Consider the following 15,575-nt stretch of genomic DNA (forward strand, 5'->3'; position numbering starts at 1 on the left):
AGTTTCCTGCGATAGAGAAAGGCGTGCCAAGTCTATTATTACCTGCAGGAGAGGGATGAGATTGTAAGCCGCCTTGGGCGAGACAAGGCGGCCTGCAAAGTCAACACACAAGAATACAGGCACCCGTAAATGAATTTATGACCCATAAATGAATATATCGTGACACAGGTTTGGGATGAAGCTGCTTTTTAAGCGGCTTTTTCTCCCACAAGTTCTTACAGGGATCGGGCAGAGGAGAGGGGGGAAAGCGAATGGCAAACGCGGCCAAGGACCGGTTGAAATGCTGTCGCTTTGAAATACAGTCATACCTCATGTTATGTTTGCTTTATGATACGTTTTTTCAGGTTGCGACCCAGAAGTACCGGAAAGGGTTACTTCCGGGTTTCGCCGCTCGCGCATGCACAGATGTGCAAAATGACATCATGCACAGATGTGCAAAATGACATCATGCGCAGAAGCGGTGAATCGCAACCCACGCGTGTGCAGATGTGTCGCTGTGGGTTGCGTTCTATGCATGTTGTGAACGGGCCTCCAGAACGGATCCCGTTCGCAGCCAAAGGTACCACTGTCCATTCAATTTATCCAGATAGGAATGCAGCTGGGCCATCAAGCAGTTTACAAAAATAAAATAAATAAAAATAAAACAGAAAAATTCACAGCCATACTAAAACAGATTAAAATTACAGTCATACCTCAGGTTGCAGTAGCTTTGGGATGAATACTTTCAGGTTGCGCTCCGCAGCGACCCGGAAGTAACAGGCTCCGTTTCACCGCTCGCGCATGCGCAGACGCTCAAAATGACATCATGCGCAGACGCCAAATTGACATCACGCGCGGACGCAGGTTGCGTTCACTTCTGGATGCGAACGGGGTTCCGGAATGGATCCCATTCACATTCAGGGTACCACTGTACCTAATTAAAAAGTCAAAAATCAACATGGATATTTATTGCAATAGATATGCTGACTCCTGTATTCAACCACAAATCCATGGACACATCATGAACCACTGGAATGATGTTTGTGGACCATTGTTGGTCCATGAACCACAGTTTGGGAACCCCTGTTCTAGGTTCAATCCCTGGCATCTAACACTCCCAGATATGGAAGAGAAAGCTTCCTATCTAAAACCACATCAGAGAAGTCATTGGTTTAGAATGACAAGTAGTCTGAAATGATAGAAACTCACAGTTTGCTCTTTATGTTCTTTAGATTAGGCATCAGTATGTGTAGTATTAGTGGCTCTTGTAAGTGGCTCTACTATCTTCTGAGGCAAAAGCACATAACCTTTCTGCTCCCCTTTGAGGGCATTTTTCCAAGGGCTGCATACTGACCATGGGTGGCACAGAAGCCACTGTTTGGCATGGTGCCTCCTTTACTCTCAGCCTCCATTACCCCATACTGCCAGGTATGGGAAGCCCAGTAATTTTTACCTGAGGCCTGAAGTGATCACTTGCATAGGGCTTCTGAAAATGGGCTGCATATTTCTCACTTGTGTGGCCTAAAGAAATGAGAGGGCATGTGCTAAAATAAAAAAGTGACATTGATTTTGAATATATTCCACCTGTGGAAACTGCAGGTGGTTTTTCTGAAGTTTTGTTGTTCTAATCTTGCTTGTTAACTACTATGGAGACCTTTGGTGGGAAGGCAGAATATAAGTGAAATATGAAATAACTACTATGGAGACCTTTGGTGGGAAGGCAGAATATAAGTGAAATATGAAATAATTTAGAACTAGCTTTCAAATAAGACTAAGAAGAAAAGGGTTTGCAAAGTAATACAGGTAGAAGCTTGTGTTTAGGCAAGTTGAAAAAACTTGGAAAACTCTGGTAACTAGTGAAGTGGGTTCCATGAATGTACAAGATTCAGTTAAGTTTTTAAAATGACCCATTTCTTTGCAGCTATGAAAGGGAAGAAGTTCAATATTAAGGAGACCTTTGAAAAAGCTCAAAAAGCTCACCAAAATCATGCAAAACTTGTGGCATCCTTGAAGCACATGTACAATGAGGTAAATATTATTAATTTCATGCTTTTTGACTTTAACCCCCAAGGGTGGCTAACACATTCATAAAATACATTGGTCTCACTGAAAACCTTACCCTTTACACATCAAAACCATGCAAAGGTTGCTTCAAGAAAGCTATTGGGTGGGAAGTAGAATATGTAACAGAATATGTAACAGGAAAGCTTGGGCAACTGAGCATATCTAACAGGCATGTTAAAGTACCTTCTCCTGCCTGCCTTCCCTAAATAAATACAACTGCAGAATATCCATATGGATTTGCAAGTACAGTGGTACCTCGGGTTAAGTACTTAATTCGTTCCGGAGGTCCGTACTTAACCTGAAGCACCACTTTAGCTAATGGGGCCTCCTGCTGCTACTGCGCCACTGGAGCACGATTTCTGTTCTCATCCTAAAGCAAAGTTCTTAACCTGAAGCACTATTTCTGGGTTAGTGGAGTCTGTAACCTGAAGCGTATATAACCTGAAGCGTATGTAACCCGAGGTACCACTGTAGTGAACCATGTTCAGTTTACAACAGTATATTTTGTAGCAATAAACAGTGCTTCACTTCCATATAACAGTTCTCAAAGTGCTTCATGTTATGTTGGTACAGAACCCTTGTAGTATTATTGTATTGCCTAAGTGGAGGAGGAAAGCAAGGATTGAAAGGGGCCTACTTATGGTCACCTATTGAGTTCAGGAGAGGTGACATTTGTCAATGAATCCATGAAACTATTAACTATAGGAAACATTAAGTCATTCTTTTGCAGGGAATGATATTGTAATCAATTGCTATGTTCTTAATATGTTATATTTCCCCAGATTATTATAAGCTCCAGCCTTATTTCAGACATTGTGATATATTGAGATATCACAATGTTTAGCTGGCGATATATATTGTGATACTGAAAACCAGGTATCGCCCATGCCATCATAATATATGTTCTGTTGATACTGTTATGAGAAAAAACTCCTTTTCACTTACGGGGTACCCAAGAGCCCATATAGAGTCCTTTTGTAGGTTCTCTATTGGTAGGAGAAAATAACAGAGACCAACCAGAGAATATTGAGAAGTGAAGCAGCTAGTAAGTCTGATCTTTATTAAAGCTGTTGCAACAGGGTGCTCCCACACACACACAAGGGGGGAAGGGACCCAGAACAAATGTGTCCCCGCCCTTATATAGACTTTGAAATTGCCCACTCTCAAACTCCAGACCACCCCCAGAAACATCATACATATACCACAGGGGGAGGTCTAAAACAGAATCCTGAATGTGTTGTTTATCTCCTGTCTGCCATTTACCTGATTGCATTATTTGGGTTTTGGCCACTCTTTGTTATTATAACTACTTAATTCCTGAATCCAGGTCACAGGCTCACCCTATTGAAACCTTAAATGTGCCCTTGGCAGGATTTGTGAGCATAGAGACAATGGGGAGATTTCCCATTTCCTTCAGCCTTGCAGAGAAATATTTGAGGTCATTTTGGGAGAGAATGTGGTTTCAGGACTTTTCTGTGGGTTTCACACATGTGGTTTACGTGTGTTTGCTTGGTACATCTATGAATATTTTGTATATATAAGACCTTAAAATTCTTATAACAATACTAAGTCTTCTCATGTCACAGTACAGTACAATGGAACCTTGGTTCTTGAACAGCTTAGTTGATGAACCAATCGGCTCCCGAACGTCAAAAACCTAGAAGTAAATTTTCCGTTTTTCAGAAGCTGAACGTAAGATGTGGCTTCCGCTTGAGCGCAGAAAGCTCCCTCAGCCAATCAGAAGCTACACCTTGGTTTTCAAATGGTTTCAGGAGTCCAAAGGATTAAGTTTGAAAACCAAGGTTCCACTGTACTGTGACATGAGAAGACTAAGTATCAACAAAACATAGATTATGACCAGTATTTCAGATTTCAAGTCTTAATCTGGAATTTTCAAGCTCTGTCCAAAGAACCAGTTCTCAGTGGAAAGGATTTTAACATGTCATTGGATCTGCCCGTTTTTTAAATAAAGGTCTGTTCCACCATGGATCAATTTTGATACTGAAATTGCATTACTTACTGTGTAATGTTGTTCTAGTTGCAGGACAAAATCTCTTTTCATGAGGAATTTGTTCATTACCTTAAATTTGCCCTGATTGTCTACAAAAGAGAACCTGCAGTAGAACAAGTGATAAATTTTGCGGCCAAGTTTGTTGTTTCATTTTATGAGCCAGAAAAAGATGACACTGAAGAAGAGGAGCAAGTGGAAAATTCTCTTCTGAATTATTTGTTCAAGTTTCTGCTTGAGGTACCTTAGCAATAATGTAATGGTGAAAAAATAACATTGGATGCATAATGCTCCTCTTTATAGTATGATCTAATGGACACCGTATGAATCTGCATATAAATGGGGTGTATATTCCTATGCTATTTTCTTAATGGTGATGTAAATTCAATCTTGTTATATTGGGTAGAAATCACATTGAATGCAAGGGTTGTGTTACCTTTCCTGCTCTTAAAGACATAAAACAGGCATACTTGGCCCTCCAGATGTTTTGGGACTATAGCACCCATCATCCCTAGTTAACAGGATCAGTGGTCAGGGATGACGGGAGTTGTAGTCTCAAAACATCTGGAGGGCCGCATTTTCCTATGCCTGACATAAAGCAATGATAAGTTGGCTTAGCTTTTGTCTGAACAATCTGTGCTGCTGACCAACATTCACCTAAGGCCAGAATTTCTGAAGTGCAGTTACAGGGGTCTTGGATGCAGTTGCTGAGGCTCCAGTTTGCTCAATTGATTTCTATGGGATATGGCTGTGTTTTGGTTATAATTACAGTCTGCATTTATGTTCTAGAGTCTTGTATTCAGCCACAGCTGAAGACCAGCTTCATAATTGCTGTCTTAAGCACCAAGTTTATTTTGCACAGCCATTCAGGTTTAAACCTGGTGTCATTCATTCATGGGTTAAAGATCCTTTAAATGGAAAAATAAATAATTTAAGATTAAGAGTGACTGCCAGGATTGTAAGAATAAATGAAGGGGGTGTTATACCAAATAATACATTTGGTACTTAAATATTGGGTGAATTTATGAGATTTTTATATGTAAATACTTGAAACTATTCATATTTTTTATACATAAGAACAATAATGCAGGAATACTAAAAATCAACTCCTTGCTTCTTTTTAAGTCTCACCAAGCAAACAGCAGTGCAGTACGATTTCGGGTGTGCCAAATTATTAATAAGCTTCTGGTAAGCCTGCCGGAGAATGCTCAGATTGAAGATGAGCTATTTGATCAAATTAGCAATGCCATGTTGCTCAGAGTGAAAGATAAAGTTCCAAATGTGAGAATTCAAGCTGTGCTGGCATTGTCTAGACTTCAAGATCCAAAGGACAGTGATTGTCCTGTGGTTAATGGTACGTTGTTACTGTATCAATGATATTTATTTTAATTTAAAGATGTATTTTTATCTTTTCAGTTCTTAAAAACTGGCTATAATAGTTAAGACATTAACATTAGTATTGAATTCTGCCTGGGAGGCTTGAATGTAATTATTCAAGCAACTGAAAGTAGTTGATACTTTATAATATTGGAAAATAGATATGTATGAATATAGAACATAGGGTACAAGGACAGTTTATGGTAATGGCCTAGTTGAGGGAAAGAAAAAGTTAGAAAACTGGCCTGGTTTGGAAGTACTGTACTTTTCCTGGCTTGTTATGGTATAGTCTTGCTTGCCTTTCCCCTTCATGAAACTGAAATCTACTGAATAAACATTTGTTTCGAAATCTAATTTTTAAAATCTGTTTTTATTTTTAAAAAAGTTTTGAACAATACATTTTTTGGGAAATAACCTGGTTTAAAATGATATCTGAATATAATGCAAACAATCTCTTAAAACTGAATTTATGACCCTCTTATAAAAGGTTGCTTTATTTGCAGTGATAACAATATTGGGGGGGGGGGCGTTTCATCAGTCATCAAATAGTTCAGTTGTTTGTGTCAGTTTATTATGACTTGTTACTGGGTTCCAGGGATTGGAAAGTTAACACGGGTGTCATCCACAAAATGGTGACCTTGTACTCTTGTGTTATGCCTAAATCATTTGATATCTGCGGTCAATTCTTGAGTCAATACTCTAATCAATGGTTTATATCCAATGCTGTGGCAATGGGGTTCTCCTGGTATAGCAGGATTTCTGCTTACTTCCCGTCCCTCTACATGCCCACAAATCCTCCAGAATGGATTTCGAAGAAGCATGGGGAACTGGAGGGGAAGAGGAAGAGGACATCAAGCGAACACAGCTCTTCCTACTGTGGTTAGGTCACAGGCTACTAGTTTCTGTATCATGTTTGCCTTGGTTTGTGTCAAGTTTGCTACACTAGTGTAACTTAATGTTTCCTGTAGCAAATATGTGAAGTGTGACTGACATGTGCTCTGCCTTTTAAGAATCAGGGGCATGTGCTAGGAAGCCCTTCACTTGTTGTCAATTCCAGCCTATTTCCCTGAGTATTTACATCTGGTGTGGAAAAATATTGGCCCATCAACTAAACTTCTGCCAAAAATGTAGAAGTTGTGCATCTAACATGAGCGTCATAAAATCTTAATGCAAAGGATGTTGGCCACTTGTTATTCATGTACATTTTCTTTATGTACATTTTCCGGTCATTAACATACTCTGTGTAATACTGTTTTTTGTTTAGTTTACAGTAATTTAATTGAGAACGACTCCAATCCGGAAGTCAGGCGCACTGTGCTGTCATGCATTGGTCCATCATCTGAAACCCTGCCAAAAATTATAGGTCGTACTATGGATGTAAAAGAGACGGTTAGGAAATTGGCATACCAGGTAAGTCAATATCTTACTACAATTACTTACATTGCTTCTTAGTAATATATGATGTAAACATTTGGAGAAATCAACTTTATTCTCTCTGGGGAGCAAAATTATGTTTGGGGTACGGGTGTAAATTTATGTATAGGTGTATTTGCAGTGTTTTTTAAACTCGTTATAAATATTGCTGGTTCTGATCATTGTGCCAAGGAAGTCAGTTCAAACTGCATCATAGCAGTTTTTCCAATTTACTGTATTCTGGCTGCCAAGTGTTTTTCATCAAGATGGTCTAGAAGCAATGAATGTACATGGCAATTAATAATAAAAGTATTATTATTATTAGAAGAATGCTCTAAATCTGTCCTAGTCTGTTCAAAACATGAGCAGAATTGAACTGCAGAGGACCATTGGGATATGCCAGGCACAATTTTTGGTCCATTTTAATACAGCTTTTTACTGAGGATTATATGGTTGAATTTTGTTTCAAGCTCTGGTTCAGTGTTTCGGTGTTTACTGTAACTAATGTAAATGTTAGTAAAGTGCATTATATTAACTGTTAAATATTGTGGCTCAGCTCTTATAGCATTCAGCTTGCCGTAAGAAGTAATGAGCTGCACAGTTGCATCAAATAATGGATGCAGCCAGTTCAGAGGTCTGGAGGAGCATGATGCAGATGTGCATTTGTATCCATATTAACCACTGAAGTATGCTTTTTATACATGGGTATTTATTGCTGGACTGGGATTTGTGTCAATAAAACATATCACCTCTTGTGGCCATAACAGGTTCTATGTCAGTGCAGTGAATGTCTCTTTGAAAGTCTTAAGAGTTTAGTTCTGGGACAAAAGCATAGTGACTATTTGGAAGTTTTCATGGGTTTCCTTTTAGAAGGAAAACAATATATAAACAAAACAAATACAGTGGCTCTTAATTTTCAGCTTGCTTACTTGCGAATCAATCCATTACATTTTATGATGGAATTAAAATGCCAAATTATATCTCTTATTCCACCTGCCCGAGTTCATTTCTTCTGAGCTTTTAAAGTGTGTTTTAGACACAGAATTTGAGAATTAACTCATAAAACTCAAGTTTCCCGTCTTACTGTTTTATTACTTACTATGGCAAGATTCCCAGTATGTAGCTGTTGTGATAGGCACATAAAGTTGCTTGCACCAATTTGTCAAAAATCATTATTAGTAAAGCCCTAAAGTCTGTGTGCTCTTTAAAAGGTTTTGGCAGAAAAGGTTCATATGAAAGCTTTGACAATAGCTCAACGAGTAAAGCTTGTGCAGCAAGGGCTTAATGATAGATCAGGTAAGACATTTTTATTTTATTTTATAGTTGCCTATATTGTGTGCTTGTTCAGTGTGCCAATTCCATATTTTTTCATTGCTAGCAAAATGCTTGAGAGCCATCTTGCTAACAATGGTAAACAAAGACTGCAGTCCTATGCATTCTTGGGAGTAAGTCCCATTGCAAACTAGTGGGACATACTTATATTGTAAGTATAAAGGCTTATATTGTAACAGTGGGCAATCTAGTTCTTCTGCTCCTCATGTGTGACAACATATGTAGGTCTCATGTTGGTGACAGGCTCCATCACTTCTGCCAGGCTTTAACAGACATACCTCTGCTTCCCACATTAGCTGAAAAGCCCTCTAAAAAGGTAAAGGAGGAGTTAGGCAGTAACAATGGATAGCCTTATGCAAGTATATGCATGTTGCTCTGTTGGAGAAATTTGTCTGACAGCTAGGATCTACAAATAAACTTCACAGTGATGTGAAGAGACAGTATAAATATAATAGAAGAATATACTAAAATACATTGCATCTAAAGTATTCTTTCTGGGAAGCCCTCGTTTATAGTAGCACAGCTTTCATAAGGAAATCATGATTTAGTGAGTCAACATAGACACACTAATGCAAAGTGCCTTCATTCCTCTCTTCCTGCAAGTAGGAAAAGTTGGCGTCTGAATCCTGGCTTGTTTGGAAGCCATTTACCATAACTCAGTTTGCATGTAACAGGAAGCTGTTGTTAACTGTAGCTTCCCAGCTTGAATCTTGACTCAAGTGAAGGGAGAAGTGAAACAGAAATGAAGGTGTGTACAAAATCTTGGCTTATCAAGTCAGGAGTTGATAATGTGAATACTGCCATATATATGTAGCTTATATACTGTTGAATGTGATATGGCAGAGACAGTCAGCTTAATCACAAAGTGTGTGTGTGTGTGTGTGTGTGTGTGTGTGTATCTCATAGTAGCTATTCTGTAAAGGATGTTTTTTTTTGCAAAATATTCAGAGAAATTATATCTCGATTTAAATTTCCCTGCTTAATAGAATCTGTAAAAGAAGTGGTGCAGAAGAAACTTCTTCAGGCCTGGCTACGGCTGGTTGAGGGAAATGTGCTAGAACTCCTTCATCGGCTGGATGTGGAAAGTTGTCCCGAAGTTGGTATTCCAGCACTTAATGCCATGTTTTCGCTGTCACCAGTCAATGACTTGATTAAAAACTTCTCAGATCTTGATGAAAGGTATGTGTCAGAATTCAGGGCCGGTCAGAGGTATGTGCCTATCTCTCCAGGCACCGGCTGAATTCTTTCGACCTCCCTCCGGCGACTCCCGGCAGGCGAAACACACGAGGTCCGTTCCGGCGATTTTCCTCAGGCTGTGAGAAAAACACACCAAACTGCTTCTCCTCCTCCCTGCTCTCCAGCATATCCCCAGGGAGGGGAATCAGACACAGACAGAAATGTATCTACATGTTTTATTCCTGTCTTCAGCAGTCATATAGAGAAAACATGTCCGCTCTCTTCAACAAACAGAGAGAAACTCCAAACTCCACCCATGTACATCCTGTACAGGTCATATGACACACACTGAGCTCACATCCTGTGCTCAATAAGGAGAATGGACTGCCCCTTTGTTTCCATGGCAACAGTCACATACATCCTGTCTGGCTTTGCAGCCACAAGCAGCTGACTTAGCTGCTGGAGCCTTTGCTTGCTGCAGCATTGCTGCTTTAGAATAACATACTCCCCCTAAAGTATCAATGCGTGCTGCGAGCAAAGCGTCATCCAGAGAAGAAAACAAACAGTTGTTATACTTATAACACTCCCCTGTTGTTTCAGTTCCACCCTTGGAACTACCCGCCACTGGTTTTACCAATGTACCTCTCTGGTTGTGTGACTTCCAAGGAATGAGTGCTTCTGCATTACCTTGGTTAGCAACTCTCTGTTGTGCCTTTCTCTCTGACTCAGACACAGCTTCAATTTGACCTTGGTCGTTTACAACAGCAACACATGCAATAGCTTGGTTGGCAAACTCTTTTGAATACATCTTGGGTGGTACACCCTTCGTTGCTCTCTCAGACCTACGTAAGAGGTGCTGCTCTTCTCTGCTTTCTGGTTCAGCCTCTGAACTCTCTGAAGAACCAGTACTAAGCTTAATCAGTGGTTCATCCTCCTCTTCTGAGGGTCTAGTCATTGTGTGAGATTTCCTCTCAATGACTGTGACAACTGAGCTGTCTGAGCTATCGCTGTCATCATCAGTACTACTGAACTCAATAAGATCAAACTCATCATCATCATCATCAGAATCATCAGAATCATCACCATCTCCTGTGGGAAATGTGTGAACAATCACTCTCTCCTGTTCAGGAGCACTCTCTAGAAATTTTGTGAGAATCACCTGACCAGATTCAGACAAAATTACTCTGTAGAGACCCTTTTCATAACCCACAAAAATGCCTCTGGCATTCTTTACTCCACCCGGAGCTTCTGTCCTCACATGAGACCCAAAAACCTTGAAATGGGCAACAGAAGGTTTTCTGTGGAACAGTTTCTCAAAAGGAGAACTTCCCAACTCTTTTGAAAACTTTCTCAACCACGTATAGGTATATGACATTAGCGACTCAGCCCAGTACTCATGTGGCAGATGTGAACTAAGCAATTGCGCATGCATTCCCTTTTGCAATTCTTTGTTCAACCTAACACAAACACATCTCTTCCAAGCTTCTTCAGAAGCTGCAATTTTGTGTCTTATCCCTTTCTTCTTCAGGAACCTCTGGAAATCCTGTAAGAGAAAAATTGGCTTCTCATCTGTGCAAAGACAATCTATGTCAGCATCATGCATATTTTTAACCTTGTCACAAAACTCTTTAAACCTTTCTAAGGCTTCTTTCGGTCTCTCCAAAAGATAAATCCAGACAAAACCTGTAAAAGAATCAACACATATTAGGTAATACTTTGCATTGCCTCTAGATGGTGCTAAAGGACCAATCACATCAGCATACACCCGCTGAAATGCCTTGTCGACCCTCGAGGTGACCTGCTTGGCGTTCTTTTGGGCTACACCTGCAAAAGAAATCATGTTAGAATCACAAGAATTACATTCCATGTAATCACTTTGATCAAAAGTCAACAAATACAGTCCATCTTTCTCTTCAGCAGAAAGATACAACTCTCCATCTTTGTAGATCTCGCAGTGTTGATCATCATAGCACAGTTTTAGTCCCTTCTTGGCAATCTGCGAAACGCTGAGCAGATTGTACTTCAACTCTGGAACCAAATAAACATCGTTTATAGTCAAGTTCAGACTTTTAAGATACACAGTTCCAGTTCCGGTGGCTTCCAGCTCTCGACCGTTGGCTTGTTGTACAACGAAGCTTTGCTTCTTAAACGACGAAAACAAATCCCTGCGATGGGTCATGTGAACCGTCGCTCCCGTGTCTAAAACGAAAGAATTCCCCACTTGTGGTATGGCTTTTAGGGACATCAAAGCCTTTGCAGGCTTCGCCTGTGACTTGGCATGACTTCTGCCTGACGCCTCAGACTTTGTGGAGCTTCCCTTGGCTCCTTTGTTCTGACGTGGCTTCCTGCAGTTCCGCTGAAGATGCCCAGTCTGTCCACAATTGTGGCATCGGACAACGTTCAAAGCTACAGCGTCTCCTCCAGTAGCTACAGCAGTGGGGGTGTCTGAACTCCGTTCTTGTCTCCCCCTGTCCTTGACTTCCAGGGCGGCAAGTCTGTCATGTTCGTTCAGAACCACGGCAAAGACCCTGTCCGAAGTCAAATCTTGCGCTGGGAGAGACCCCAGCTGACTGGCAACCGTTTTGTAAGTCCGATTCAGGCTGTTTATCACCATGAAGCAAAACACTTCCTCATCCAGACGGAAATTGCGTTCCACCATCTGCTGACGCAGAAATTTCATTTCCGTCAGGTGCGCTTGAACATCTCCATCAGGCGCAAGCCTCAGGTTGGTCAGCTTTTCAAAATACAGCAACGCTGAAGAAACTGCATCTCTCTGATGTGTCCTTCTCAGCGTGTCCCAAACATCTTTCGCGTGCGGTAAATCTTGTATATGAATAAGCTGAGAGTCTGACACGCACAGAATTATAGCGGTTCTGGCCTTCACATCCTGTGACTCCCAAGGACGCGTTGGTGCTGCAGGGATGGGGTTCTCAATCACCTCAAACAGTCTCTGATTCTGCAGCAAGGCCTTCATCTTAATAGACCAAGATGCATAATTGTCACTGGTCAAAAGGGGTGGAGAAGGCAGAACTCCCTTCTTGACATCCATTTTGAGTCCTTGCATTGACTCTCAAACACAAGCCTCTAAAATCCAATAGCTGGCTTGTTTACACTCTGTGCACCTGGCAGCAATAACACTGGCTGCTTGGAAAGTCCCTTTCCAACAGTTCCTAGTCAAAACACGAGCTGTTTGTGCCTATCTGGGCATAGCCTGACTTCCAGCCCTTATCTGCGTTGCTAAGCAACCACATTCCTTTCCTTGGACAGGAAAAACCACAGGAATGTTTGGAATGCAGACTCTTCTCTCTCGGAGCTGTTTTTCCCAAACGTTGCTCCCATGAAGCAGAGAATTAATCCATCTGCATTCACACTCTTAAGCCCGAAAATCTCATACCTGGGCTCCGTAGCTTGGCTTTCAGCTTCTTCTGGTCAGCTTCTAGCTGCAGAGAATCAGCATCCATCTCAGGCTTCCATGGAGAGGGATGAATACAGTCTCCTTGATGCAGAGTCCCATGGATCGTAGCAACCATCCTCTGCTACCAATGTCAGAATTCAGGGCCGGTCAGAGGTATGTGCCTATCTCTCCAGGCACCGGCTGAATTCTTTCGACCTCCCTCCGGCGACTCCCGGCAGGCGAAACACACGAGGTCCGTTCCGGCGATTTTCCTCAGGCTGTGAGAAAAACACACCAAACTGCTTCTCCTCCTCCCTGCTCTCCAGCATATCCCCAGGGAGGGGAATCAGACACAGACAGAAATGTATCTACATGTTTTATTCCTGTCTTCAGCAGTCATATAGAGAAAACATGTCCGCTCTCTTCAACAAACAGAGAGAAACTCCAAACTCCACCCATGTACATCCTGTACAGGTCATATGACACACACTGAGCTCACATCCTGTGCTCAATAAGGAGAATGGACTGCCCCTTTGTTTCCATGGCAACAGTCACATACATCCTGTCTGGCTTTGCAGCCACAAGCAGCTGACTTAGCTGCTGGAGCCTTTGCTTGCTGCAGCATTGCTGCTTTAGAATAACATATGTGTTTGTTTTTTTAAAAAAACTTTATACTTGAGAGTTGAACTTGGGAAAGTAAGTCAAAGGTTTCTGCCTCATTACTTGCCTAAACTTTATCACAAGGACTAGTGAAATAACCATGTTTGTTTCTGAACATTTCTATATTACTTTCTGAAAATAGTAAACTGAACTCATATTTGCTAAAATACCTATAAATAGCTAAATATCTGTTAGTAGCAGCCAGAACTTCCCGTTTTTAGGCAAATCAAAAAAGCAGCTACTAAAAGGCGTCCTATTAACTAGTGAGGATTACTTTTTGGAAAAGCCATCAATGTATTAGTGGGCAAAGTAGCACCACCAAAGAGGATGTTTGTAGTGTGCATGCTGAGTGTTTGCAGACAGAGTTTTCCTGCTCCCCCCAACAACCCCTAAAGGTTTCGTCAGAATTGGTTGTACGTATGAGAAGAGAGGGATGCGGGTGGCGCTGTGGGTTAAAGCCTCAGCGCCTAGGGCTTGCCGATCGAAAGGTCGGCGGTTCGAATCCCCGCGGCGGGGTGCGCTCCCGCTGCTCGGTCCCAGCGCCTGCCAACCTAGCAGTTCGAAAGCACCCCCGGGTGCAAGTAGATAAATAGGGACCGCTTACCAGCGGGAAGGTAAACGGCGTTTCCGTGTGCGGCTCTGGTTCGCCAGATGCAGCTTTGTCACGCTGGCCACGTGACCCGGAAGTGTCTCCGGACAGCGCTGGCCCCTGGCCTCTTAAGTGAGATGGGCGCACAACCCCAGAGTCTGTCAAGACTGGCCCGTACGGGCAGGGGTACCTTTACCTTTACCTTTATGAGAAGAGAAATGTCCATTAAAATAACAGATGAGAGGTGGTAGGGTATATGCACTCTCCCCCCACCCCCCGGCAGTAATACTTCGGAAGATATTACCCCTCCCCTCAACCTGGGTGCAGATGGCAGCCCATTTATTTTGTTCAGTAGAATGCAATGCAATTCCAAGAAACTGGGGTTAGTCTCTTAATAATGCTAAAGAGTGACACTACGAACCAACTTTCATATACAGAGATTGCATTAATTTAGGATAAAGATAGTGCCCCTCTTACTAGTATTCATCTAGCAACTAACTATGGAATAACATTTTGCATGGAACATAATTATATTTTGCTTCAGTGAGGCATTCCTGCTGGTTGCCATGAGATAATGATCCTTAAGTCATTTCTTAAATCAATGAAATTGTCTACAACATAATTCTTGCAACAGCTGCTCTGTCTTTTTGTCTTTTAATGTGTGTGGCTTAAAATGTGAATGTCAGCTTGTATATTTGTCAAATACTGTGATTGCCTTCTTAATTGACAAAGCAAGACTCCCTCCCCCCGGTTGAAAATGTAATGTGTATATATTTGTTTTCAAGGAAAGTAATTCCAATAGAAAAACTAACCGCTGAGAATGCTTTGTATTGGAAGACCCTTTGTGAGTACTTGAAATCTGAAGGGGAAGAATTCTTAGAGAACATTCTGCCAGAACCTGCCATATATGCAGATTATTTGCAAAGGTAAAGTAAACAAGAAAGTTAAAGCATTAGTCAGTGCTTTTTTCCAGAAAAAGAGGTGCCTGTACTCACCATGAAGTTGTTACAGCAAGTGGTACACATTTTAACAACAAAAAGAGGTGCTGGTACTTGCGTACCCTTGAGTGCCCCCTGAAAAAAAATCACTGGCATTAGTTTAATTTATACTGCTTTTGGTCTTCACAGTTATTCTTCTTTTCATCTCCAGTTACTGGATTTGGACTTACTTCTGTGTTGTTCACAAAACAGCAATTAAACTGGTTTGCTGGAACATAAAGATTACTGTTACTAATTTATGCACCCGACTCCTTGTAGAGTGTGCAGAAGTAGCTATGTAGGCTAAAACAGGTCTGTGTGAAAAAGAATCTTTTAGCACTGGAAAGTAGGACATGCTCTTGGGAGCCTCAACTAGACACCTTCTAACTGCCAGTTTTTCTTCATGTAAGGCCCAGCAAAGGAATAAAATAAAAGCAGCGATAAATGCATAGTATTGTGAAGATTGACGAGGCAGCATTGTTGTCTGTAGGTAGACTCAGTCAAATTATATTTGTAAGCCCTTTAACTGGTACAGTAACCTAAAATTCAAATAAATATCAAGATGTTGCTTGCATCATACCAAATAACCATTTGTTTTTAATTAAG

The 15,575-nt window shown here is 41.3% G+C and overlaps 1 protein-coding gene across 2 annotated transcripts in view; it reads left to right on the plus strand.

Moving 5' to 3' along the window:
- The first annotated feature begins 1,293 nt into the window (after positions 1-1,293).
- The window catches only part of NCAPG (non-SMC condensin I complex subunit G), a 39,405-nt gene continuing 25,123 nt past the window's right edge, over positions 1,294-15,575 (plus strand). The window contains exons 1-8 of one of the 2 annotated variants that reach the window (XM_079989663.1): positions 1,294-1,407; positions 1,901-2,007; positions 4,082-4,291; positions 5,177-5,405; positions 6,693-6,838; positions 8,053-8,137; positions 9,160-9,352; positions 14,778-14,918. In XM_079989663.1, coding sequence (XP_079845789.1) covers positions 1,335-1,407; positions 1,901-2,007; positions 4,082-4,291; positions 5,177-5,405; positions 6,693-6,838; positions 8,053-8,137; positions 9,160-9,352; positions 14,778-14,918 — 1,184 coding nt within the window. In that variant the 5' untranslated portion in view covers positions 1,294-1,334. The remainder of the gene's footprint in view (positions 1,408-1,900; positions 2,008-4,081; positions 4,292-5,176; positions 5,406-6,692; positions 6,839-8,052; positions 8,138-9,159; positions 9,353-14,777; positions 14,919-15,575) is intronic. The other variant, XM_079989664.1, reaches the window with a different exon arrangement.

This window comes from Podarcis cretensis (genome assembly GCF_951804945.1).
Source record: "Podarcis cretensis genome assembly, chromosome: 9".
Classification (NCBI taxonomy): Eukaryota; Metazoa; Chordata; class Lepidosauria; order Squamata; family Lacertidae; genus Podarcis; species Podarcis cretensis.